The sequence below is a fragment of the Papio anubis genome, chromosome 9 (genome assembly GCF_008728515.1).
Source record: "Papio anubis isolate 15944 chromosome 9, Panubis1.0, whole genome shotgun sequence".
NCBI classification, from domain to species: Eukaryota; Metazoa; Chordata; class Mammalia; order Primates; family Cercopithecidae; genus Papio; species Papio anubis.
In genome coordinates this window covers 23,719,355-23,745,897 of record NC_044984.1, presented here as the reverse complement: position 1 = coordinate 23,745,897, position 26,543 = coordinate 23,719,355, and the positions used below count along the sequence as shown (strand labels likewise).

The 26,543-nt window shown below is 38.5% G+C and overlaps 1 protein-coding gene across 8 annotated transcripts in view; it reads left to right on the top strand.

Annotated features, from left to right (window-relative positions):
- BCAT1 (branched chain amino acid transaminase 1) overlaps nucleotides 1-26,543 on the top strand; it is a 156,626-nt gene that overhangs the window by 74,195 nt on the left and 55,888 nt on the right. For all 8 annotated transcript variants that reach the window (XR_634562.4, XM_031650335.1, XM_017945739.3 and 5 more), the window contains one exon: nucleotides 25,787-25,950. Coding sequence is in view for 7 of the 8 variants with exons in the window: in XM_031650335.1 (XP_031506195.1) it covers nucleotides 25,787-25,950 (164 nt within the window). In the remaining variant the exon portion in view is untranslated. The remainder of the gene's footprint in view (nucleotides 1-25,786; nucleotides 25,951-26,543) is intronic.

Sequence of the window (26,543 nt, the reverse complement as noted above, 5' to 3'; positions counted from 1 at the left end):
CTGTTCTCTACTAAGTGTTGTGGGGTTACCAGGTTTTCTACGAGGCTGTATGAATGCACAAGGTTGAGAGATGTATAGGGCCATGGAATAAATACCGAAATGTTTTCTTTGGTATCCTTGATACCTTTCGAAAGCCTTTTAAGGATCTAGATAATAAATTTTGTGAATTGCAGTCTCTCTGACAAGTTTTAAAGAATAGGGACAATTTTAAAAAGTCATCAACTTTCATAAGTTTTTGGACATTTTAAAATAATTGAACCTTTTTTTTTTTTCAACTTTTAAGTTCCAGGGTACTTGTGCAGGTGTGTTACATAGGTAAACGTGTGCCATGGTGGTTTGCTGCACAGATCAACCTGTCACCTATTAAGTTCAGCATCCATTAGCTATTCTTTCTGATGCTGTCCCTCCTCATGCCCCTCCCGACAGGCCCCAGTGTGTGCAACTTCCTGCATGTGTCCATGTGTTCTCATTGTTCAGCTCCCACTTAGAAGTGAGAACATGCAATGTTTGGCTTTCTTTTAATACTATTTTTAACTTTATGATAGGAAGAAGTACTTTTTAAAGTTGGTTGAAACATTGTTACTGATCTTAAAGCACTACCTTCCAGTTATTCTGAGATACTTTCTCAGTCTAAGATCTGATACTCCTATTCCTGGTTTGTTGAGAGTTTTTGTCATGAATGGATGTTGGATTTTTGTCAATTGCTTTTTCTGAATCTCTTGACATGATTATGTGGTTTTATACTTTATTACATTATTAATGAATGAATTATATCAATTTATTTTTGGATGTTAAATCAACCTTACTTTCCTAAGCTAAATCCTACTTGGTCATTGTGAATAATCCATTTTTTTTATCTCTTGCTGTATTCAGTTTGCTAATGTTTTAATAAGTTTTGTGTCACTGTTCATGAAATATATTGATCTAGTTTTCTTTTTTCTTTTTCTTTCTTTTTTTTTTTTTACATCTCCCTCCTCTTCCTCCTGATCTAGTTTTCTAATACAGCTGCACTCCAACTTACAATGGTCCTACTCAGGATTTTTTGACTGTATGATGGTGTGAAAACAATATGAGTTCAGTAGAAACTTAGAGTACACATACCATTCTGTTTTTACACTTTTAGTACGTATTCAATAAATTATGTGATATAATCAATATTTTATTATAAAATAATACAGTTTTAGATGATTCTGCCCTACCATAGGCTAATGTAACTGTTCCGAGCACATTTAAGATAGGATAAGCTAAGCTATGATGGATGTTTGGTAGGTTAGGTATATTAAATGAATTTTCACCTTAAGGATATTTTCAACTTAGGAAGAGGTTATTGACTTGTAACCCCATCACAAGTTGAGGAACATCTATGTATCTAACTCCATGATTTAGTAAATTCTTCAGACTGCCAAAATCCTATAATCTAAAGTTAGACAAGATCTTAAATCAGGTTTTGTGGTCCACCTTGTAGTCATGATCATTCCCACTATTAGGGAATTCTTAACTTTTGCATTTGAATCACTGAGGTGTTATTTAAAATACACATATGGAATCTAATCCCCAGAGACTCTGAGGAGATCTGGTGAGCGATTCTGATGTCCGCCCACATTCAAGAACCTTAGCACAAAAGCCCTGCCAAGTGGTTCTCTTTCACTATACACTCTATCAACTTAATGCACTTGAACATATTTTGGACCTCAAAATCAATAATTTTTAAAAATCGACTTCCTAAGTTGTGAGGTAAGAGTTGAAGGAAATAAGGAACATCGTTTGGGGAGTCAACATTATTTATATTTGGTGGTATATTTATATCAACTATCATTTTCTAATTAATGGTATAGGCAGAATAAACCATCACTTGTGATTCAGAAAGAAACATGATACAAATAACATTCAGTAATGTATATGGATTTAAATAGTTCTGCCCCCTACAGATGTTACACAATTTATGTTGGTAATGATCAATCATTAGGTTTTCATGGTGGCTACATTTGATATGTGAAGTACTGGCTGGAAGACTGGTGCTAGTAGCTCCAGGTTTGCTGGGATTCTTTCATCAGAGATGACTAGCTTTTGCTTGTGTTTTTATGTTACTTGTTTTTATGATGGGTGTATCCTGTCATTGTCTTTATTACAAGCTCAACTCTGTGTCAGTTTTTTTTTTTTTTTTTGGTCTTGTCTTGTTTTTGGCTGACTTCTATATGTTTTTCTTTCATGTCCTTTTCATAGTTAGATTAACTGGGTCTTACGTCCAAAAGATATTTTGGTTTCTTTGAATGAATAAATCTATGTTAGGCTACTGTATTAAGTTTTATAAATACCTAGTTGATCACTTGTGTCCGGTCTCTATTCCCTGGTATGGTAGTCACTGTGTGTATGGAACATTGAGGATTCTATAATGGATACAATTGTTTTGGGCCCCAGCCCAGACTCAAATCTAAATGTGTAGAGCCAGGATCAGAGACTCTGCATTCAACAAACGCTCCAGAGATTTCATAACCACTTTTAAAGGAATCACCATCCCAAACCTTGTTAAGGAATGAAATATATGTCTGCCAGTAATTTCAGTGCTTTAAATCATTGAAAGTTGAACTTTTAATGGCTCCAAAGTGGAAATATTTATGTAATTGAAAACTAAACTTTGTCCTAATGGCAGTGATGAGTTCACTTCCATAGGCCCTGATACAACAGTCTAATATTATTGTTTTTCACACTAAATAAGATTCAGTCGCTGCCATATAATTAGGGAGTGGCTCTGCTACTGGAGTTAAAATATTTCATTATGTTTGCCAAGCTCTGCCTCTTTACATATTTTATAGTTAACTGATCCTTCATTTTTATTTTATTTTATTTTATTTTATTTTATTTATTTTTGAGACAGAGAGTCACTGAGTTGCTCAGGCTGGAGTGCAATGGTACAATCTTGGCTCATTGCAACCTCTGCTTCCCGGGTTCAAGTGTTTCTCCTGCCTCAGCCTCCTAAGTAGCTAGGACTACAGATGCATGCCACCATGCCCAGCTAATTTTTGTACTTTTAGTAGAGACGGGGTTTCACCGTGTTGGCCAGTCTGGTCTCGAACTCCTGACCTCAGGTGATCTGCCCACCTTGGCCTCCCAAAGTGCTGGATTACAGGCATGAGCCACCATGCTCGGCCCCCTTCATCTTTAATAATCTTCATAGAGACATACTTGTGCCAATGTTTTTGTGCAGTTCCTCATTATCAGTAATTAAAACAATTACTAAAATCCTTACAGATTTATGATGATAATAAACAGAAGTGTAAATTACTAAACATGTTTAATTAACTGTTCATATATAACCAGTGAGTAGGGATTGTCAATTAAAAATGCCAGGTTACCAGTGCATGGAAAGTTGAAGAAAAAAACAACCTGAAATTCAGAATACTCCAAAATCTGAAACTTTTTGAGCACTGACATGATGCTCAATGAAAATACTCATCGGAACATTTCAGATTTCATTTTTTCAGATTAGGGATGCTGAATTGGTAAGCGTAATGCAGATTAATCCGAAATCTGAAAAAAATCCTAAATCAAAAACAGTTTTGGTCAGAAGCTTTTTGGATAAGGGATAGTCCAAGCTTTTTGGACTGAAGCTTTTTGGATAAGGTATATCCTATAATACATAAATACATAATACAGGATAATAACTGACCTGAATGTATAGCATCAGTATGGTACACAAATATTTAAATCCATGTACTTTGTTGGTTGTTATATTATATAAACTTCTTGTAAAAAGTTTAGAGAGTAAAATCATTCACAGTACCAAAAGATTTCTCATATTTATAAAAAGGATTATAGTAGCATTTAAATCAGTATCTCCTAAAGTATTTATTTATGGGTTGTTAAATCTAAAAGAGAAGCTACAGACTGGAGGGCTCTAAACTACTACTGATTACATATCAGTTGGGAATTAAGAGAAAATCTCAGATCATAATATTTAAATAAAAAACATTTACATGAATGATTTCTAAATTTTCACTTTACTAGACAAGAAACTAAAATTACATGACTGTCATGTTCAATATTGGATACCTAACAGCACTACATCCAAAGAAGCCAGCTTTTACTGATTTTAACCTCGCTCTGTTTAGTAACTCCATGCAAGTACAGTGGTATAAACACATGTGTACACATAGACCCAGACCTTTATTTCCTCGGGGATTCTGGTACGTGTAGAGGTGCCTTGACCATAGTCAATAGCAGAAATATGCACAACCACAAGCTCTGAAATTCCATTTGATCGTTGCTCTTAGCCTTCCACTTTTTAGGCATATCTCAGTCCCATTTCATCCCACTCTCTCCATTTGGGAGGTGGTAGAGTGAGACAATACTAAACTATACCAGGGGTGAGAATACGTGTCTTTGAAAAAGGTAGCATCTGATGCTAGAGATAGCCCTGGAAACTGTCAGGAGTTAGCCCACCCAGCACCTGTGACCAGATCCCAGCCTATCCACCACAGATTTGCAAGCTACCTGCAGATTTGACTTTTTCAAACATACTCAAAGACAAGCTGACTTTGGCTAATGCAGAGGTTGATTAATTCCTCAAATTCAGTAAACTTTGTACTCCTATGCTTGGATTGTCCATAAGTACGTTTCTGGAGTTGAGCTCAACTAGAAAGAAGCTGTCTGCATTTAGTTAATACCAGCACTGGATGCGCACAATACAATTTGAATAATGTAGAGCAACATTTTAATCATCTCTCATAAGCAGTTCCCCCATTTGCAACTTCCTGGGAAATCTTTCATTATGAAATGTTTGTTAGAAGTCCCATTTTAAAACCCTGCTGCCATTTTGTGAGTGGGCAGAAGAAAGGCTGGAGATCAGGTTTGTCAGTCTCAAATGGTTCACTCCTTCATTTCTGGTTCACTCCACAGGGAACTTAAGGACATGTGCATTTCATAGACATGCCTTTCTTTTCCTTTTATCACCTTGTTTTAAATCTTAAGATTGCACATAGCATTCAGCCTGTAATCATATCAATTCCCATGAAAAAGATTTTCTTTATTCGTTGCCTCTATTTGTGCTTTTACATCTAATCATCTTTTTCCTTTACAATTAGTTTCTATGAACAGAAGAATCTGAAAGATTTAAAGACTAGTTAGCACAGCAGCAATTTATAAATCATTAATTTGGGTACTGTCCATACCTTTAATGTGTTCTTTTTCATAGTCCTATTTGAAATACGTATACATATATATATTCCATTGTTTATAAACAATATTCAGTTTTATTTGCATAACTCAATATATTTTATATTAACAGCTCCCTTTTTAGTGTCTTGAGACATCGAGTCTGTGTTTAGAGATACAGCCCGTTTGCCTTGATTTTAGCCTGTTATAGTCAGCTTATTATTATCTGGCCACTCTTACCAATGAGTACCATCTTGAGGCTGTTCTTGCTCATTTCAGCTTTTACAGGGGATGTTTTTTACTCTTTGGAGTTTTGGTACACCAGGTTATTAATTATGCTCCTCATTCGTGGTACTTCCATCATGGAGCATATAAAGTCCCTCTCTTTGTTTTATTCTCTTCTGTCTTCATTCACCAGTCTCATTTCCTCTCTCTCCACTAGAAATCATTCTCATATATCAGATTAATATTACTTTGGCTTATATGTGTTTTTAAAAATCTCATCGCTTTTTATACATGTAATTTTAATTTATGTAAATGAATTTGTCCTACAGATTTCATCGTGTTTCTTCCCTTTTCCGCCCAGTGCTGTGTGTTCCATTTCTATCCAGTCTACTATGTGTACATCAAGTCCGTCATTTCTGACTGCTGCATAGTTCATGATGTGAGGCATCTTCTACATTGTATCCCAATTCCCTAACTGGAATCCCAATTCCCTGCTGCCTCACACAATACTCCAGTGAACAGCTGGAAAATCATACAACCCAAGGAATTATTGAAAGTGATTATATCCCAGCAAAAGGCTCAGGCCCATCTTACACTTCCACCCCAGTAAGGTACTGCTACTTTTCAGGAATGGCCTAGTTTCCTTGGTGAAACTGGCATTTGGTCTGTTGTCATCACTGTCCCCTGGCATCTGAAGTGACCCCACATGTCAGGCACTGTGCTCAGTGCTTTCCATGCACTAACTCTGATAACAATCTTTTTTTTTTTTTCTTTTTTTTGAGACAGAGTCTCCCTCTGTTGCCCAGGCTAGAGTGCAGTTGCATGATCTCAGCTCACTGCAACCTCCACCTCCTGAATTCAGGCGATTCTCCCGCCTTAGCCTCCCCGGTAGCTGGGACTACTGGCGTGCACCACTGCACTGGGCTAATTTTTGTATCTTTGGTAGAGACGGGGTTTTACCATGTTGGCCAGGCTGGTCTTGAACTCCTGACCTCAGGTGACCCACTCGGCCTCCGAAAGTGCTGGGATTGCAGGCATGAACCACTGAGCCCAGCCTGATAGCAATCTTGTCAGCAGGTGCTGCTGCACTATTTTAGGGATGTGGAATTGAGGTCCAAAGAGGTGAAATAAGAGCCTGTTATGCTTTTAACCTCCATCCTGCAACATCTCTTATATGTCGGTGCCTGCGTTAAGTCTAGGGATACTGTGCTGAGCAAAAACTATCTTCTTGCTTTCACAGAGCTCGGTGTCTGGCAGGGAGTCAGACTTTCGTAATATAAACCCACTAAATGAGTGCATATTGATGGCGGTCACTGCTGTGAAGAAGTGGAAGTGGTTAGCATGGAAACATAGCCCTGATGGGGGCGACTAAGTTCTTTCCCATCTCATTCTACTATGTCTACTTTCATTTCTACCTTTTTCTTTTCTGAGCTATCAGCTTTCTTGCTCTCAACTATATTTGATGTATTTAACCAGATTTTATATATTGTATTATGTATTTTATAACATGTATATATATCATATAACATATATACATACATACACACAGCCAGTGAAATCTCAAGTTCAATTACAATGCTTCTAAGTTTAGGACATCCATTTTCATTTTGGCAGAGAAAATATCTGGTAAAAAATTCGAGTAGAACCAAAGGTATACAATAGATGGGAAGTTTCCTTTTCACTCTCACACTCTCATTTCAATCCAGGGTTCTACAATTCACCTCCTTCCAAGCAATTCCTATTGCCACCTTTTCTTATACCCTTTCAGAAATACACACACACACACACACACACGCACACACAGAGACACACACACACCCCCTTACATGTATTTGTACGTTATCTCTTTTTTTACAAAATTGGCAGTGATTCTTTGTCCTGTTTTTGCCACTACTCAAAAATTTTAAAACAAATACACACCCATAAACATACAATTTAAAGAAAAGAATGAAAGTGAAAATCTATGGACCCAGCACATCATTAAGATGAGAGCATGATGGGTACAATGGAAAGCCTTTGTGTACCTTTCTCCTTTGCCTCCCTTCCCTCTCCAATAGAGTCAACCATGTTGGGGGTTATAGCAGTTCCTTCTTTATGTCCCCCCATCCCCCAGCTGGTATGGCATTCTATTTTACTATTGATGGATATTTTGGCAGACATATGTAGTTGCTTCTCTTTGGTGTTCACCTAGGAGTTGAATTGTTGGGTCACAGGGTGTGTGTATGTTTCGCTTTAGTAGATACTGCTGTTGTAGGACTTTCTCCTTAGTTTAGCTAAAGATGGGGTCCTTGTCCCACAGCCATGAAAAATTAGGCTCGCAGCTAATTTGAAAGGTGAGAATAATGGAATCTATTGGGAAAAAAGGGACACAGGGATTCTCCACAAAGCCAGGGTCCTGCTAGTGTGCTTCTTGCCTTGCAGATTGTATCCCAGGTACCGCCCAGGAAGAGGAGGGGCCAGGCTCCTCCCCACTCTGAACGGTGTGAACGTCTGTTGCGCCCCAGTGTGCAGTCCTCCTGGTGTGCAGGCCGGTTGGAGTTTCTCTGGGGATCCCTTCCCACCTGGCTCTCTCACTGCCATACTCCCAAAGTGCTTATACCAGTTTACTCTCCCGTCAGTGGTGTATGTATTTGCTTCGTTTCTTTGCCAATACTGATCCTGTCTTACTAGCTTTCTCATTCTGATGTGTACAGTCTTGTGTTATTTGTCGTTTAATTTCCCTGAGAACAAATTATGTTGAGTACCTTTTCATATGTTTACTAGCTACAGAAGTCCTCTTGTGAAATGCCTTTGCAAGTCTTTTGTCTTTTAAATTTTTTGCATCTTTGTATATTCTAGATATAAATCCTTTGTCTGATATGTGTATCACAAATAACTTCCTAGTCTGTGGCAAATGCTATGTTGGGTAAATGTACTGCAAATAGCTTCCCAGTCTGTGGCTAGCTTCTGTGTCTGTGTCTTGCTTTGTCACTTTCTTTCTGATATCTTTTGATGAACAGAAGTACTTAAATTTAATGTAGTTAAATTTTTATGTTTTATAATTTTTATGCATTTTAAAGACATTTTTTGTTACTCCAAGGTCATACAGGTTAAAGAAATTCTTACTCCAAGAACATTCTTTTAAAGTTTTGCTTTTTTTCATTTAAATGAAATCCATATGAAAGTGAACTTTGTATCAAGTAACGGATTCAATTTCTTTTTTTTTCTACTTAGAGACCAAGTTGTCCCATCACCGTTTATTGAGTGGTCTATCCTTTCCTCTCTGATTACAGTGCCAGTTTTGATATGTCAAGTTTCCATAGATGAAGAGTATTTTGGGGCCTCTATCTGTGCCTTCCTTTTTAAAAAATATAAACAGTGGTGATACTATGAACAATTTTGTTTGTATTGTTGTTTTTTGCACTTAAAATTTGTCTTGGAGATCTTTCCATTTTGGTACATATGGATATACCCCTATTTTTTTTTCCAATTTTTCTAGATGTGGGGTATCCATTGGACATATGTACCATACTGAATTTAATATAGAATGTATAAATTACAAGACGTAACATTATTTTATACACTGTAGTGGAGAATCAAACTGCCACACAGTACTTTCCTGATCATCCTGAGTGATTCATGACTTAGTTATACTAGCCTCTTGTTTCTTTGAGGTGTATGTTTTCTGAGGGAATCTGTCGTTTCTCCTGCCATCAGTTGCATTGCTTGGCTCGTGATAGGCATTTTTATTTTTGCATGTAACTTTGTAACAAATGCTAACACAGCTTTATCTTTCTTTTTCTTTTTGTTTTTTGAGATGGAGTCTTGCTTTGTTGCCCAGGCTGGAGTGCAGTGGTGCGATCTCGGTTCACTGCAACCTCTGTCTCCCGGGTTCAGGCGATTCTCCTGCCTCAGCCTCCCAAGTAGCTGGGACTACAGGCACGTGCCGCCATGCTTGGCTACTTTTTGTATTTTTTGTAGAGACACAGTTTCACCATGTTGGTCAGGCTTGTCTCGAACTCCTGACCTCAGGTGATCTGCCCACCTCGGCCTCTCAAAGTGCTGGGATTACAGGCGTGAGCCACCAGCCAGCTTTATCTTTTTAAAGGCTTCTTCCTATTGTGGGTTTCATTAGAGGGCTTGTTTGTTGCTTTGCAAGAAAACATTGACTTGCTTTTGTTTAATAGTCTTATAAATATTTGTTTCACTAATGTCAAATACATGCCATGCTCCTGCTTTTGTGCTTTTCTGGGCAGTAACTTTTCTTCTCAGTGCTAAATCATAAGTTTTTAAAGACATTTAGCATGGCACACTCAACGTGCATCACCAATGCCCATAGCATTGGAGGTATCATCAGTATCAACAGCTGTGACCATGTTTGGCAATGACCGCTTTGCTGTAACTGCTGCTTAGCCAATAACAATTGTGGAATGCTGAGTCCAGATTTCAAACATGTTAAAAGTAAAAAATAGATATATTTTAGAGTCTGTAAAACATGGTAGCATAAATTATATAACCAGTCTCTTACTGATCTTGATCAACCATATACCACAAATATAAGAACTGTTACTAGTAAATTGAGTAAAGCAGGAAAATTAAATTTGGTCTCTTGTTGATCAACCATTAGATTGTTGATACAACCATTATAATGTTGATCAACCATTATATTGTTGATACAACCATTATAATGTTGATCAACCATTATATTGTTGATACAATTATATTTGGTGTATTTAACCAGATTTTATATATTATATATTTTATAACATGTATATGTATCATATAACATATACATATACATACATACACACAGCCAATATAATTTCACTCTCAGTCTCTTGTTAACCATTATATTGTTGATACAACAAATATAGCAACTGTTACTAATAAATTGAGTAAAGCAGGAAAATTAAATTTGGGAGCCTTAAAGATGTAGGCTTTCTTCAAGAAATTTATGTTATAGTTATATCCCCTGTTGCGCATGAAGACATACATTCAAAAATACTTATTGCGGCTCCCACAATTTGCTGATAGGTTGGATATGGGTGTGAGAGGAGAGATGCTGTTTTCCTTCTGGGGGATGGCAACTGGATAGTAATCAGTTACTAAGATGGAGAAGAATGAGAAAGAAGGCTTTTTTGTTTGTTGGAGTGATATGGGTAGAATAAAGAGTTAAAACAGCCATGTCATGTAGGTACTATAGTTAGACGTGCAAGTCGATTATTCAGGGGAGAGTTTGGAATTTAAGGGATAGATTCTTGTCTTAGCGTAAAAATGCCTTTGAAGGTGAGAGACTAGATTAAGTCTTTAAGGGGAAAACTGTAGATAGAGATTAAAAGAAAGCAAGGACTAACCCCTGGGGCAGGTCAGCATTTAGAAGAAAGGGAGTTTGTAAAATGCTAAGCTGTCTGAGAAGTAGCAGCCTGCAAGGTAGAAAGAAAAACAAGAGGTTTAGTAGACTGGAAGCCAAGTGAACCTGAAAACCACAAGCACCTGTGGCAAATCCTACTCATAGGACCAGTGAGATGAGGCTTGCAAATTGACTATTGGATTTGTCAGTGTGGAAGGCCTTGGTGATCTTGATAAGCATGGGTTAGCAGGGTGGTGGAGTTGCAGTGTTTGGGATTTGAGAGAGAATGACAGGATGGGTAGCTATAATGCTGAATATGTACAAATGTCAGGAGGAATTCTGCACAGTGGGACAGAGAATGGATGCCTCTCTGGAATGGGACATATGCTAAATGGAGTGTGTGTCTTAGATGGGAGCTATTACGGCATATCTTTAAGCTAATAGTAATTAACCAGAAAGAAGGGAAAACTGATTGTTAAAATGTTCAGAGATTTCTCACACTCCTATCATAGTTCTCCTTCTGAGGGTGACCATGTAAGCAGGCAGTGACATGTGACTAAGGAGAGCAGCATCCAACCCCCACCTTGCACAGTCACACACATACTGCTCCATCGACACCATAGTGTCTTGGTGTGAGCTCTTCGTTACCTGACTCAATATCTTTTTCCTCATCTTCTCAGCTGGGGTTAGATTTGCCTCTGTTAGGTACATCTTCATTGCAGATATTAGCATCCTATGTGGTCTTATTTGTCTTTCTATTCTAGGGCCAGCACAGTGGGAGGCCTAGTCAACTGAACCAAACTGGATATAACCACAAGGTCAAAGTCAGGAGCCAGTGAGGAGATCTTGGTTTTGAGGTCATTCCTGGTGCAATAATAACCATCCAGTGGCATTTTCTTGTCACCAGAGAAGGCATCAGCAAACTTTTTTTGTAATGGTCTTATAGTAAATATTTTTGGCTTTATAGGCCATATAGCTATTCACCTCTGCTTTTATAGTACAAAAGCAGCCATGGACAATTCATAAATGAATGAACATGTTCCAGTAAAACCAATAAAAACAGGGAGCACGCTGAAGTTTGGTGCCTCCTGATCTGGAATCATTCCAGAAAGCAAAATAAAAGCATGGCTTTTTTTTTTTTTTTTTTTTTCTTGAGATAAGGTCCTGCTCTGTCACCTAGGCTGGAGTGCAGTGGTGTCATCATAGTTCACTACAACCTTGACCTGCTGGTCTCAAGCAATCCTCCCACTTCAGCCTCCTGAGTGTCTAGGACTACTGGAATGTGACACCGCACCTGGCTAATTCTTAAAGTTTTTGTATCGATGGGGTCTTGCTATGTTGCCAAGGCTCGTCTCAAACTCCTGGCCTCAAGTGATCCTCCTGCCCCAGGACTCCCAAAGTGCTGGAATTAAAGGCATGAGCCACTGTGCCCAGCCAAAGCATGGCCTTTCTAAGGGTGACTCATTGTAGCACCTCCTGAGTACTTTCCTATCAAGTATCCTTGATCACTTGTTTAGTCATTCATTCTAAAATTCATATTTAGGATTGATTCCAAGTTTACCAACCTGTATTTCCCAGATAACTGGCATAATAATTCTTACCTTTTTCCCAAATGCTCATTTTCCACTCTTCAAATGTTGAGTGTTGACTGAAGTTCTGTGGTCATGTTTAGAGTCATTTTTATGCTCTTTGTATTGTACCTATGGAATTTATTTACCATTTCTGTTAGCAATGATTTCTTGCAAAAACAATAACATTTGTTACTTTTACGTGCTTAAAAATCAAGCCCTGGCTCTCTCTACGTATTATCTAGTGTAATCCTTATATTAACCCTGTGAGTAGTCATTATCACTTCTTTTACACAGGAGGAAGTTAGAGAAGAGTATTAAGTGTTCTTTTAGTCTTTTCCACTTTGTCTTTAGTTTTCTCTTAGCTGTTCTTTTAAATTCTAAGATCATTCTTATCTAAAAACTAAAAAGAATTCATCAGCCTTTTTATCAAGTGTTAAATTTATACCATCTTTTTCTTTGAACAGGGCTGGCAAATAAACCTGGATTTATCCCTTAGCCCTGTTATAGCAAGTCTCAGAAAATTTGGACTTCAGCTTCCCCAGTGAAACATTTTCAAATGCCTATGTCTGGATTGCCTGTTAGTCTATTGGCTAGCACTAAAGGAAATCAGGCGAGAGACAAAGGGACATTTTTGCGAGGGTGTCAGTCAATGCAACATGTTAGGACTAGCGTCAGATTTTTTTTTTTTTAATGAAAATAATTGAAATGTGGTAGAGGGTCCTTTAGGTTGTTCTGGCAATCCTAAATACTGTTAACTGAAGAACGATGGGGCTCATAAATTTGGAACGGAGAGGCAGGGATAAAGAAAACAGGAATTTATGCTGAGCAGGGTGGCTAAGTATATATTTTTAACTATAGGAGGAGCTATTAGTATTCATGAAGGGGTGGCACACACATACGTAGTAGGCTAACGTGTGTGCAACATGCATCCCAAGTCCACTTTGGGGTGGAGCTTTAACATTTAAATGTATTACAGTTAGGGCCTATACATCAAAAGGTGAAGCAGAGGACACAAAGGCCCTCTTCTGTGTGCAGCCTCCTAGACTGGCCAGAACCACTCCATGGTCAGAGGTCTCTTATCAGGAAAGAATTCTTGTTATTGTGTTGAAACTGCAAAAGGGAGGGGCAGTGTCAGGCAGGTGGTTGATACCAGTCTTTCAGAAGCTCTGGTTTCTGTTTAACTTTTAGGGAAGAAAGTTTAATTAGAGTGTTACTGGAAAGGGATCCCAGTCTAGACTCCAAGAGAGGATTCTTGGATCTTGCACAAGAAAGAATTCAGGGTGAGTCCACAGAGTAAGATAAAATCAAGTTTATTAGAGAAGTAAAGAAAGAAAAGAATGTCTACTCCATAAGCAGAGCAGCACTGAAGGCTTCTGGTTGGCTATTTTTATGGTTATTTCTTGATTATATGCTAAGCAAGGGTAGATTATTCATGAGTTTTCCTGGAAAAGGGTGGGGAGTTCCCAGAACTGGGGGTTTCTCTTTCTTTTAGACCATATAGGGTAAGTTCTGGATGTTACCATGGCATTTGTAAACTGTCATGGCACTGGTGAGAGTGTCTTTTAGCATGCTAATGCATTATAAATAGCATAAGATAAGCTGTGAGGATGACCAGAGTTCACTTTCCTCACCATCTTGGTTTTGTGGGGTTTTGTCTGGCTTCTTTACTGTATCCTGTTTTTTCAGTGGGTTCTTTGTGACCTGTATCTTGTGATATCCTATCTCATCCTGTAAGAATGCCTGACCTCTTATGAATGGAGCACAGCTGATCTCAGCTCATTTTGTCCAGTCCCTATTCAAGATGGAGTTGCTCTGGTTTAAATGGTCCTGACATATTTCCCCCAATACTTCCAAAGGGACCCTTAATCCTAAAGTTTGCAGATGGATGAAGATCCAACTTCTGTAGCTTCTTCTGGCTGAATCCAGGTGATGATATTTTTGCCTAACTATTCAGGGTAGAGAGGAGCTCAGTCAGAAAGCGTCAGTATGGTCAAGGCCATTGCTAACACTTGAGTTCTCACAAAAGGTGATATCTGGAAGATTAATAAGTGTTCAAATTTAAGAAAACGTTGAGTAATCTTATCCTGTATTGCCACACAAAGAGTACAAGAGCAATATATTCTACAACACTAAAGCAAAGTAAGTATAATTATCCCAAGTAAACTAAATAATAAGCCTTTCCATGAACTAGGCAGTTGTTGGAACCAAGCTGATTTGGGGTTGCTAGCCAATTCCAACACATGTTCAGAATTAAAATACTGATGCAGACATTTATGTTACCCTTCTGTTTCTTCTGAGCAGCAGCTGGAGATCACTGGTTGGCTTATAGGAACAAACAGGGTCAATCTAAATGGCAGAAAAAACTCAAAACAATGAATGGGACTAGAATTGAATAACAAGTATACCATAGTTTCTGAAACATGATTTTTTCTCTCCAGTCTCCCATTTCTGTTGAAAACAAATCATGGTAGGACTGATTTGTTTGCACAGTAAGCTTTAGTCTTATTATGCTTGGCCTGGTTATCTGTATAAAGCATAGCAATAATAATTATTTGCCATATAGGCTTTTAAAAAATTGACTTTGATGTAACTTTGTTCCATAAGAAATCTCAGATTAGACTTTCTTAAGCCTTGAGCTGAGACACAGATTTATCTGTACGTGCAAATACTTGTATGAGTTGTGTGAATTCTCTTCTTGAGATCCCAAGATAACTGGAGCTCCTAGGCCTGTCAGAATGGGCATTCTTTACTTACCACAGGTCAGGAACCCTGTAAAGGAATTGAATAGACAAGGTATGAGGCCAGCTTTTCCGGGAGGCTTTTGTCAGCTCTGTAAGTCAACTTTGATTCCTTAAAGCAATCTGTTTATATTTGAAAGAATGCCATTCCAGTCAAAGCCCTGCTAAAACAGGCAGTGTCTCTAATTGTGTCCTGTTACAAAGGAAAACAGATTTTTATTGCACATATGCAAATTACTATGTTGTCATAAGTTAAGAATACTCACAAATAGTTTTCAAATTCTTAAGAAATCAGGTAGAAAGAAATGTGCTCCAAAGTTTGCTCATAGGAGTATAATTTACTCAATTTTTAAAAACTGTAAATAGCTCAAAAAAGGTTTCTTGACTCTGAAAAATGAAACAAAGGATCAGCAACACTTTAAGCAAAAAGTCACTAGAAGGTTATTTTGTTCTTTTATTAATTTAGTCCATGCTCTTAATTCCTGTTTGCTCAATATTTATGAACATATTAGTTTCCCAAGGGAGACTCTTGGAAGTTTTTTTCCTCTCTATTTTAATGGCACACTTTCAAAAATTTTCAGAAACCTGCATTTGAGAGTCCTCTATCTGATTATAAACCATCTTTTAAAGAGAATCAAAACAAGACAACAATTTTCTGTGGATAACATAAAGTCTTAGGGAAGCCATGGTTAAAGACACAATTGACTAGAAATTTTGGTTACTTCTGTGGCATACAACAATTTTACATAACAATTATTACTGATAACATATACTAAGTCATATCAGAATTTAGGAGTTTCCCGTAATTTTGGAGCACATACTAATAACATATTTATACAAATATAGCCCAAAGAAAGCTAAACACCGTTTCATATTTGACAATACTTCCTGTATGATTTTAATATACCAAATAAGCCAAATATGTCATTTTTGGACTTTAGGAAACCCCATATCTAAAGTAGTGACCAGATCAGAAAAAGGCATAATGTAGACTTTGATTTTGGAAAGTTTGTCAAATATCACAGATTTAAAACACTTGATATTATAAAATTGAATCCCAGGTCACTGTAAGTCATTTATTTAGCCAAAATGATAACACAAAGCTTTTCAAAAAGCAAAATCCTTTACTCATTGATAGAGGGAAGACAGCTTTCCGAACAACGTCTCACTTTTTCTTCTTTTTCTTGTAGTTTAATTCAAAAGGCAAACAAAAATCTTCCATTATCTTTTAATATTACACAAAAATTTTGTTCAAGAGAGAAAGCCAAATTTCATCTTTGTATTAATAAATGTCAAATCCAATTCTTGAGAAAACCTTGTAGACAAATCTGTTCAATCTTAATCAGTTTTACCATGAGGTAAGATTCTCATAAACCTTTTGTAGTCCTTTACAATTTTTGTTTGTTGTTGTTAAAGAGCAGATTAATGTTCTAAGAAAACCCTGTTGTGCTTTTATTCCAATATTCTATTTATGGAAAAACTGAATAATACCCTTTCACTTTAGCTAATATTTTCACACAGAATTTCTTTTACAAGAATAATTTTCACAGACCTCCCACAACTTGCTCAAACCTTTAGCTTTATCCTATGTGACTTAAAACAATCCTTTAACTCTGTCAACTAGGCAATAAGACCACATTCCCATGCCTTCATATAATCTTTTACCAACAATACATTCTATTTTCCTTACACGCCTTGCAGGTAACACTCTTTCTCTGGTAGCTTCAATTACATATGCTACAATGTTAACTCTTAGCAAATTTTGTTTGGTGAAAAGTCTGATAAGTAAGTGGTTTTAATTATGTACTGAGTGTGGAGCCTAGGACACCAGACAGAAGTGCAGATAAGGTCTGACTCTTTCCAGCATAGCTAGGGGGCATGGCCAACTCCACATGTCCCCAGGCCCTATCTAGAATCTAATGGCTCCAAAGTAGGTAAGTTGAACAATTTGTTAAAGAAGCATTTTATGGCATTGAAGCACTTAGCAAATCTAATTTAATCTGACCCAATTTAACCAGATATCTAAATTTTGAAGACATTTTTATTTTACCAATAATATTTAAGACTCTCTTTATTTCCCAAAGATTATTAAAGTCCCATGAATTAAAAGGTGTTAGTTTTTATTTTTCTGACAAAATATTCAATTTAAGTGCTTATTTTCCAAGTCAATTAATTAGAGCTCTTTTATGTACATATCTCACATACAACACATATAAATACACAGACAAACAGAAGACCTAGTAGTTGTTGATTTTTTCATTTGCCAACTTTTAAGTATCTTAATTGGATTACTGGCTTCAGGGTGGAGCAACGTGGGTACAGAGCCAGGAAAACATGCAGTTTCTAGGGCCTAATAAACAGGCACAGATAGAAGGTAAAACAGATTCCCCATTACAGATCCCATTTTTATATTGGATTCTGGATCCCAAAAAGAGAGAATCAGCCCATCCCTTGTGGGAGTTTTGGAAGGTATAGAAGGACATTTCCATACCTTCTCGGTGGCCAAGAGCATGCTTCTGTGATCCAAATGCACACAGAGTGCGGTATTCTCCTGTAACTGCTCTTAGCCTTCCCTTAAGGTATATTTCCTACCTAGTTATTACACTCCAAGGCTAAAAGCTCTCCCATAATGCAAAGTAATTTCTGATACCCCTAAAAGTAAAAAACATTAGGTAACACAATGCAAGTCAGAGCGATGCCTTGGATTTTGAGAGGGATCTGTTCGCCCCAAGTTCCTGGGGTTGCATGAGGAAAACAGAAATTGTCCTCAAAATGGAGCCTGTGATGCCTCCTCGGTTTTTTTCTAAGGAGTCCCATGCTGTTAGAAATGATCCTAGGTCCTCTCAATGTGGGCATCAAGAGTGGCAAGAAAACAAAATGAGAAAAAAAATTCAGTTGACTGAGAAGAAAAAACTTTTCTTTTTTCTAGAAAAAGATCCAAGAAGAGAAAAAAATAATATAAAAGCCTGCCAGATAGATAGATAGATAGATAGATAGATAGATAGATAGATAATCTTAGATATCACTTTTAATTAAGCTGACTTTTAACCAAATCTCTTATTACCAGACTCTAGCCAGGACAAACAGTCAATATTTCTGGCTTTTGAACTGTAACAAAAATAACCTCCCAGGTGAAACCAGTAAACCTTAATTAAGTTGATGATTTAACCACAGGTATGGGAGGTATTTTCAAAGAGGTGGTAAGCAGTTTTTACAAGATCTAGAACCTCCAAACATAGCTCAGAGGAAGGAAAATTCAAGACACGTAGTCACTAGTTGTTCATGGAGGCAAAGAGAATAAATGGCAAAGGTCACATAGATATCAAACCAGAAAGGACTCATTCCCGAAGCTGGGAATTGAATCCAGGCCACCACTGTGAAATAGCAAAGCCTTAGCTACTTAGCTGCAGTACTGCACAGTCTCCATTGCTCCTCTGAGAAGGAGCCTAGAGCAGCCAGTTTTGAGCTTGCAAAGGCTTTTAACTGCTCAAGATAATTTTTAGGACTGACAGGAACCCCAAATTCACACCCTCTAGATGGCAGAGATCAGGAGAAAGTACCCCCACATGATTACAAGGTCAAGCTTTCAAGGACGTAAAACAAGAAGAGAGGGAAACTTCGTCCAGGTTTTGTTTCAGGGACCTGCAGGAAAGTTTGTAACTGACCAGTTTGCTGGCCAGCTTGAAGAGCAGATTTGTAGGATCGCTAGGCCTGCGTTCTATCCTGTGGCTAGGGCTGCCATAATAGAATATTACAGACTAGGCAGCTTCAACCACAGGTGTTTATTTTCTCACTCTTCCAGAGTCTAGAAGTCCAAGATGAGGGTGCCTGCAAAGCTGATTTCGGGTAAGAGCTCTCCTCCCAGCTTGTAGATGGCCACCTTCTCCCTATGTCCTCACTGGGCCTTTCCTCTGTTTGGCCAAGGGAGCTCTCTCTGGTGTCTTTTCCTCTTCTTATAAGGATAGCAGGCCTATGGATTAAGGCCTCATTCTCATGACTTCATTTAAGTTTAATTACCTCTTTAAAGGCCCGATGTCCAAATACAGTCACATCGTGGGTTAGGATTTCAACATGGGAATTTCAGGGACACAATTCAATCCATAATAAATAGGAGGGCATTGGAAGGAGAGTGTTCCAGGCAGAGAAGTAGTGCAGTAGAGCATATAGAAGTAGGGAAGTGAGGAGCAATGGAAGGGGTTCAGTATGGTTTGAGTGTGGGGTATGTAGAGGGTGAAGGCTGTTGTTACTAAACCAAACTGGGGTCTTTCACCCAGTGCAGTGAGGTCTATCATCCACACGGGGGTTTTACAGTGGGAGAAAGGAGGGTATTTATTTGCAGGCCAACAAGAAAACAGAATCAGGGAGCTCATGCCTAAGACCTAAACTCCCCAACTCCACATGTAAGGTGGGGAGGCAGAGGTTACAGCAAAGGCATCAATCAACACATGGAAGCCATATATTAGTTTGGCCTAAAAAGGTGGGATATCTTGAAGTAGGGGCTTACAGGTTACAGGTAAATCCAAAGATTTTCTGCTTTGCGCATTGATTAAGGAAGGGGATCTTTGTCTAAAGATGGGATCAGCAGGCCAGGCATGGTGGCTCATGCCTGTAATCTCCGCACTTTGAAAGGCTGAAGAAGGAGGGTAACTTGAGGCCAGGATTTCAACACCAGCCTAGGCAACATGGCAAGACTCTGTCTCTAAAAAAAAGAAAAAAGAAAAAGAAAAAAAATAAAGATGGAAAGGAATATTAGGTCTGGCCCATGGGTGGACTTCCTCCAGGCCTCTCAGAAAGAAATTTAAAACAAAGAATGGTGCCAGGCGTGGTGGTTCACACCTGTAATCCCAGCACTCTGGGACGCCGAGGTGGGCGGATCACTTGAGATCAGGAATTTGAGACCAGCCTGGCCAACATGGTGAAACCCTGTCTCTACTAAAAATACAAAAACTAACCGGGTGTGGTGGCGCGCCTGTAATCCCAGCTCCTCAAGAGGGTGAGGCAGGAGAATCGCTTGAACCTGGGAGGCGGAGGTTGCAGTGAGCCAAGATTGTGCCATTGCACTCCAGCCTGGGCAACAGAGCGAGGCTCGAGACTCCATTTAAAAAAAACGAAACAAAAAACAAAGAATGGTGATAATTCAGTTCTCAGTTCCTTTTCTTTTTCTTTTTCTTTTCTTTTTTTTTTTTTCTTTTCTTTTTTTTTTAAACTGCTCCTGTGGAGCAGGGCTACCTCATAGCCAGTGTGCCCAGAGTTGCCTCAGTTCCCTCATATCTGTGGTCTGGAGGATCCATTTGATGGAGATCCAGGTTCTGAAAAACAACTCTGGTACATCTGTTAAGGTGTTACCTTTAGTTTCTGTAGGAAACCAAACATCTTCTGACTCTGACTTCCTTGGTGATTGTTTTAAGCTACTGTTACCCTTTTTTTCTTATCAAGTTGCTCATTTACTTCTCAAGGCTAGCCAGATGACTGGACTTTCTTTTGAAGGAACTCAAGATGTTCCTTTGTTTTATGCTCAGGGGCAGGGGGCACTCAGCAGGCCCCTAAGAGGTATCCCTGCTGTTGTCTCACCATGGGTGAAGGCTCAGGGGGAAGAAAGCTAGACACCAGTTTGAACTCTCTTAAAATAAGGAGATCTTGGGTACTTTAGTAATATTTTTTTTCAAGCTTTAGTAAAGTATGAAATAACTCTGGATTAAGAGGAGAAGAACTAGAATTTAATAACCGTGAAACCTGGGCAAATTGTTTGTTCGAAGCCTCAGTTTCCTCAACTTAAAAATAGGAATTATAACTTTTTGAATTGTTCTGTTATATGAGATATTGACAGTGAAATATGTTGGAGCCAAAAAAGCAAAGCATACTATTGAGGGTTATTATTATTTTTTAATCTTTCAGCCAGCCAGCTATAGTAGCTTTTCCTATATAAACACAGTATGAATTCAGTGCTCTCGTTTTCCTGACCCTCACAGCTTTCAAACCCTGTATGGACCACTGAGTTCTCTCCTTTGCAGCACCCCTTAGTCCAACCTTCTTTACCATTTTCCCCTTTAACAATTTCACCCTCTTTCAAAAGAACTGGCAGTATTTTTTTTTAAAAAAAGAAAACAGGCTACTCTTCGAATTAAAAAAACAAAAATTGCGTTGCTTTAGGAAAAATGCTCTTCTGTCTTATTTCTTCTGCCTCTCATCTGCCTTGCCTAGGCAGAATTATTCCCAAGCCTGCACATGCTGTTGTGCTTCTCTGCCTTCTGGACCAAAACATAGGCTAATAGTACTCTTCTCAGCTCACTGAGCTCTTTCCTGCCATCATTCAAATCACCTCTGAAATCCTGTCTTTCGATAAAGTAATTTCTGACTGACCCAGAGGGAAGTGATGATTTTCTCTGTGACATGTCTTTTTATTTTCCATCACACTCAGTGTCTTGTCCTTCCGTGCAAAATGTCCATGTATTTAAAATCCCTTGTATACGTATTTGCCGTTTATTTGTGAGGTATAGCCCCTGAAGTAAAAAAAAGTCTTTATTTTTTTTTAACACATCAGCATTTCAGTTTCAAAGTCAATGTGGTCTCTTGAGAAGTTAAACACGCTGCATTTGAAATTTTATATTTCTCATTTTTCATGGTTTTTTTTAAAGCCCCTTTCAATTCCTCATGTATTTGAATATTCCAGGAAGCTAGTAAAAAGCCAAAGTGTTAAAGTGTTTATAAGGAAATAGAACTCATCGAACCTGACTTACACAATTCATCAGCTGTTGTCATCCATATGTTCTCATTATTTATGTGGCTTTTGCTTTATTTAATCAGATGACTGAACTTATCATCGTGGAATTTTGCTAATAGTTGTTTAATATTAGATAATAACATACTCTTGTGTGAAACAAGTTAATTGACTTTCATTTTTTAATTTTAAAAAAATTTATGTGAGAGTCAGGAGTTACATGTGCAAGTTTGTTACATGGGTATATGTTGTGATACCGAGATTTTAGCTTCTAAGGATTTCATTGCCCAAGAAGTGAACATGGTACACTGTAGGTAGTTTTTCTAAACACTTTTCCCCTCCCCCTCTTTTGGAATCCCTAGTGTTTATTGTTCCCATCTTTGTGTCTATATGTACCTAATGCTTAGCTCTCACTTATAAGTGAGGACATGTGATATTTGGTTTTCTGTTTCTGTGTTAATTCATTTAGGATAGTAGACTCCAGCTGCATCTGTGTTGCTACAAATGACATGAGTTCATTCTTTTTTATGGCTATGTAATATTCCGTGGTTTATATGTATCACATTTTCTTTATTCGCTCCACCACTGATGGTCACCTGCGTTGATTCCATCTCTTTGTTATTATGGACAGGGCTGTGATAAACATATGAGTGGAGTTACCTTTTTTGTATAACAATTCATAGTAAAATGCTCTTAACAGCAGCACTAAATTGCTCTTAAAAAGCAATTTACATTGCTTTTCAGGCTAGAAGGGATATTTGAAACATAGAAACAAATAATGACTCCTAAGCACAGAAACCCACCCAATCATAAAGCTCTCTTCCTCTTTCTGCCTTGTGTTAGACCTTATTTATTCCGTCTTAAAGCACTGTGACCATTTTCAGTGAAATCGCAGAGTTTCATTCATGAAAAGACAATGAATTGGTGTAAGTAATCATTTAAGGATGAAGGTGACTAGTCTGTGATCAACACCAGTACTTGAAGTACTTGTAAAACATGAATTGACTTGGTTAAATTGCAGAAAATAAAGTATTAGTACACATGAACACATTTTCTCTCAGCATTGAAAAATTCTAGCCTATAATTTACCTGCTTGCTAAGAATACAAATATTACTTAGAGGTTTATCAAGACCTTTTTCTAGAAATGGATTTAATGTACAGAATTACTCCATTTTCTATCTGTGCTCTGTATACTACCACCTAGTGGAATAAAATGCAAATTTGCCTGTCAATATCAGGAAAAGAAAATAAATAAAGTGAAATTTATTTCAGGAAAAAATTTTCATAATGCATTATTGTTATTTCTTTTAGTATAATGTAGTTTGCATAAAATACATTAGTTCAGAGTGAAAAAAGTCCCAGCCGTTTTTGCGATAGCTATTAAAATGCTATTAGCTTGTCCACAAATAAGCTATTCTATTCAGAAACTTAGAAGCTAGGTAAATTATTGAGACTATGCCAGCATATTATATCTCTAAATTACGTTGAGAAGCTTATCTTAATTCCTCATCACTAGGGTAGATTAGTCCATTTTCACACTACTATGAAGAACTACCTGAGACTGGGTAATTTATGAAGAAAAGAGGTTTAATTGACTCACAGTTTTGCAGGGTTAGCATGACTGGGAGGCTTCAGGAAACTTACAGTCGTAATAGAAGGTGAAAGGGAAGCAAAGACCGCTTTTAAACAATCAGATCTCATGAGAACTCACTCACTGTCACCAGCACAGCAGGGAGGAAATTCACCCCCATGATTCTATCACCTCACACTGGGCCCCTCCTTCAATTTGACATGAGATTTGGGCAGGGACACAAATACAAACCATATCATAGGATTCGTTAAAAAATCTAACATATTCTGCTTCAAGGCACTCATGAAATGAAGGTGTCATTACTTAACTGAGAGGTTAAATAACAGTGCAGAGATAAGATGGTTCAGTTTTATCGTAGCTGGGAAGAAAAGCAGGTGTGTAGTATGCTTAGGTTTTTCCTCCCAAACAGTGAAACCAAAAAAGGCAAATGAAGCTTTAAGGCACTTTATCCTTTATTGGTAGGATGGTCCTCCTTGAATCTTCAGCCTCCGTTAAGGAGCAAACACAAGCTAACGATCAAAACCTGTTGTTGCTTGCTGACGGATTTCTCTGACATAGTCTTTTTTTTTTTTTTTGAGACGGAGTCTCGCTCTGTCACCCAGGCTGGAGTGCAGTGGCCGGATCTCAGCTCACTGCAAGCTCCGCCTCCCGGGTTTACGCCATTCTCCTGCCTCAGCCTCCGGAGTAGCTGGGACTACAGGCGCCCGCCACCTCGCCCGGCTAGTTTTTGTGTGTGTGTGTGTGTTTTTTAGTAGAGACGGGGTTTCACCGTATTAGCCAGGATGGTCTCGATCTCCTGACCTCGTGATCCGCCCGTCTCGGCCTCCCAAAGTGCTGGGATTACAGGCCCTTTGGTTATCATGTTCCCATGGAATGCTAATGAAATTAGACTCCCGTTTCCTAAGGTGGCATGCCTTTCAGATAGCATTGGTGTGCGCTTGTGCAAACACATTTGTTTATGCTCATTAATATTTTACCTGCCTGATTTTGGTGGTCTGAGTGTTGAGCAGTGGGTGAGGGACTGTGGGGCAATGGATAGTAAGGGGAAGTTTAATTGAAGTTCAGATAAAAATATCCCTCAAGAAACATTACAAAGCCACAAAATCAGCGCAAGTTGAGTCTATTGTAAAGATTCTCTTTCTTTTCCTGACAGATCCCCATTCCTATCCAGGTAGAACAGGCTCTAGTGAAGATTGGACACAAGTGGTTTATGGCCCAAAACTCTTAACCTAATAGTCCTGCCTTGTTTTTTTACTTCGTGTGGTCTTGAATTGCTGAGGATAGCCCAGTGATCATCTCTATCTTAATATGTAGCCTTCAAAATGTTGGGTCTCTCGGTTTTCTTCCTTAATAAACAATGAACCCTAATTACTTATAACTGCTCTTGTGCTGGAGGAATTGGCATGATTTTGCATTGTGGGCTACTGGCTTTACAGTGTTTGTGGGAAAGACGGCCTTCTATCTTTGTTATTTATAAGTCATTCATTCCCTGTTTTTTTTTTTTTTTATGATATTGTTAAATAAAAAACTTCAGCCAAATTAAATTTAAAAGGATTTAATTGACCAAAGAGCCATTCGCAACTTGGGCAGCCTTCCCAGCCAGAGTAGACCCTGTGGCTTCAGTGCAGCCTCGTGGTAGAAGAGGATGTATGGACAGAGAAAGGAAAGTGACATACAGAAAACAGAAATGAGGTTCAGAAACAGCTGGATTGGCTATAACTCAGCGTTTGCCTTATTTGAACAGTTGGCCACATTTGATTGGCCAAAACTCAGTGATTGGCACAAGGGTAGGCTACAGTCTGTTTATAATGTCCATTTAGGTTATAGTTCATGATGTACAGAGAAACCTTTAGGCCGAGCTTAAAATAATGTAATGAGGCAGCTGTAGGCAAAACTTGATTTAACAGTGCTTATCCCTCTAGTGAAGCTGTCCTCTTGCTACCTGCTAGTTGATGTGGGCAGGTGTGCTAATGGCACATTCCCCTCCACCTACCACCTGCTGAAGCCTGCCATGTCCTGAAGCAGTCACTTAGGCTGTGAAACAGAAGGACGAGTTAGAGAAGTAAATATTATATTTTACCCCCCCAAAGACTGAAACCATGTCTGGGTTCTCCCCTTTCTCAATTCACAATCAATGCAACCTTGAAAGGTGTTATATAGATAGTGGTTGGAAATATGTCTCTCCTCCAAAACCCTACTAATGCACAAAAATGGACAAATCCAGCTTTTTTGCTTAAAATCAACAACTCAGAAAGCAAAGCAAAATGAAATGTATGTGCTCCATTCTCAGGATTTCCTCCTTGAAAACCATTAGGCTTTGTGTAACTCGATTTTAAAAGTATGGTAATAGCTCCTGTCATTCGATGGCTCCTTCTGGGAGACAGATATAAATCTATCCTAGACTTTTAAGACCGGTGTCTACATTTTAAGTTACGGTTGTGTCTACTTCTGCTTTGTTGCAGCCTTCTCTTGGAGTCAAGAAGCCTACCAAAGCCCTGCTCTTTGTACTCTTGAGCCCAGTGGGACCTTATTTTTCAAGTGGAACCTTTCATCCAGTGTCCCTGTGGGCCAATCCCAAGTATGTAAGAGCCTGGGAAGGTGGAACTGGGGACTGCAAGATGGGAGGGTAAGTAAATCTGTGTCTCTGTCTAAAGGAAAGATCCCTTCATGACCATTGAGTTAGTGCCGTTTCACTTCAGTATGAACACATTTAGTACTTTTCAAACTTTAATGTTCATTGCGTTTCATGGTTAATTTTCAGTTTAATCTTTCAGCAAGCCAGCTATAGTAGCTTTTCCTATATAAACGCAGTATGAATTCAGTGCCGTCTCTTTTAGATGTGCTAGTTTAAAGGATAGCCGATGGCCCTTCATAAGGGAGAAATACTGGATATGATACCTAGGCAAGAACTGAAGCAAGAAACTAAAACAAGCATGACATCAGTGCTTTGGATAAACTGCCCCGGGCACTGGTCTCTGGCTGCAGGCTGATGGCTGGCATTAAAGAGCATCTGGTCCTGAGACCTAGGCTCTCAGTTGGCTCCAGGGAGTCCTGTCTGGGGAAGGTGCCCGCCTCACTGAAGTGCTGTCTTCATTGCCACAGATTGTGGCCACACCTGCTGCCAACTGGCTGCGGGACAGCCCTGCTTTGGCTCTGTCAGGCCAGTCTCATAGGCCATATGTAGCTGGCAGGGAATATAAGAGCATTTACAAAGTGTTG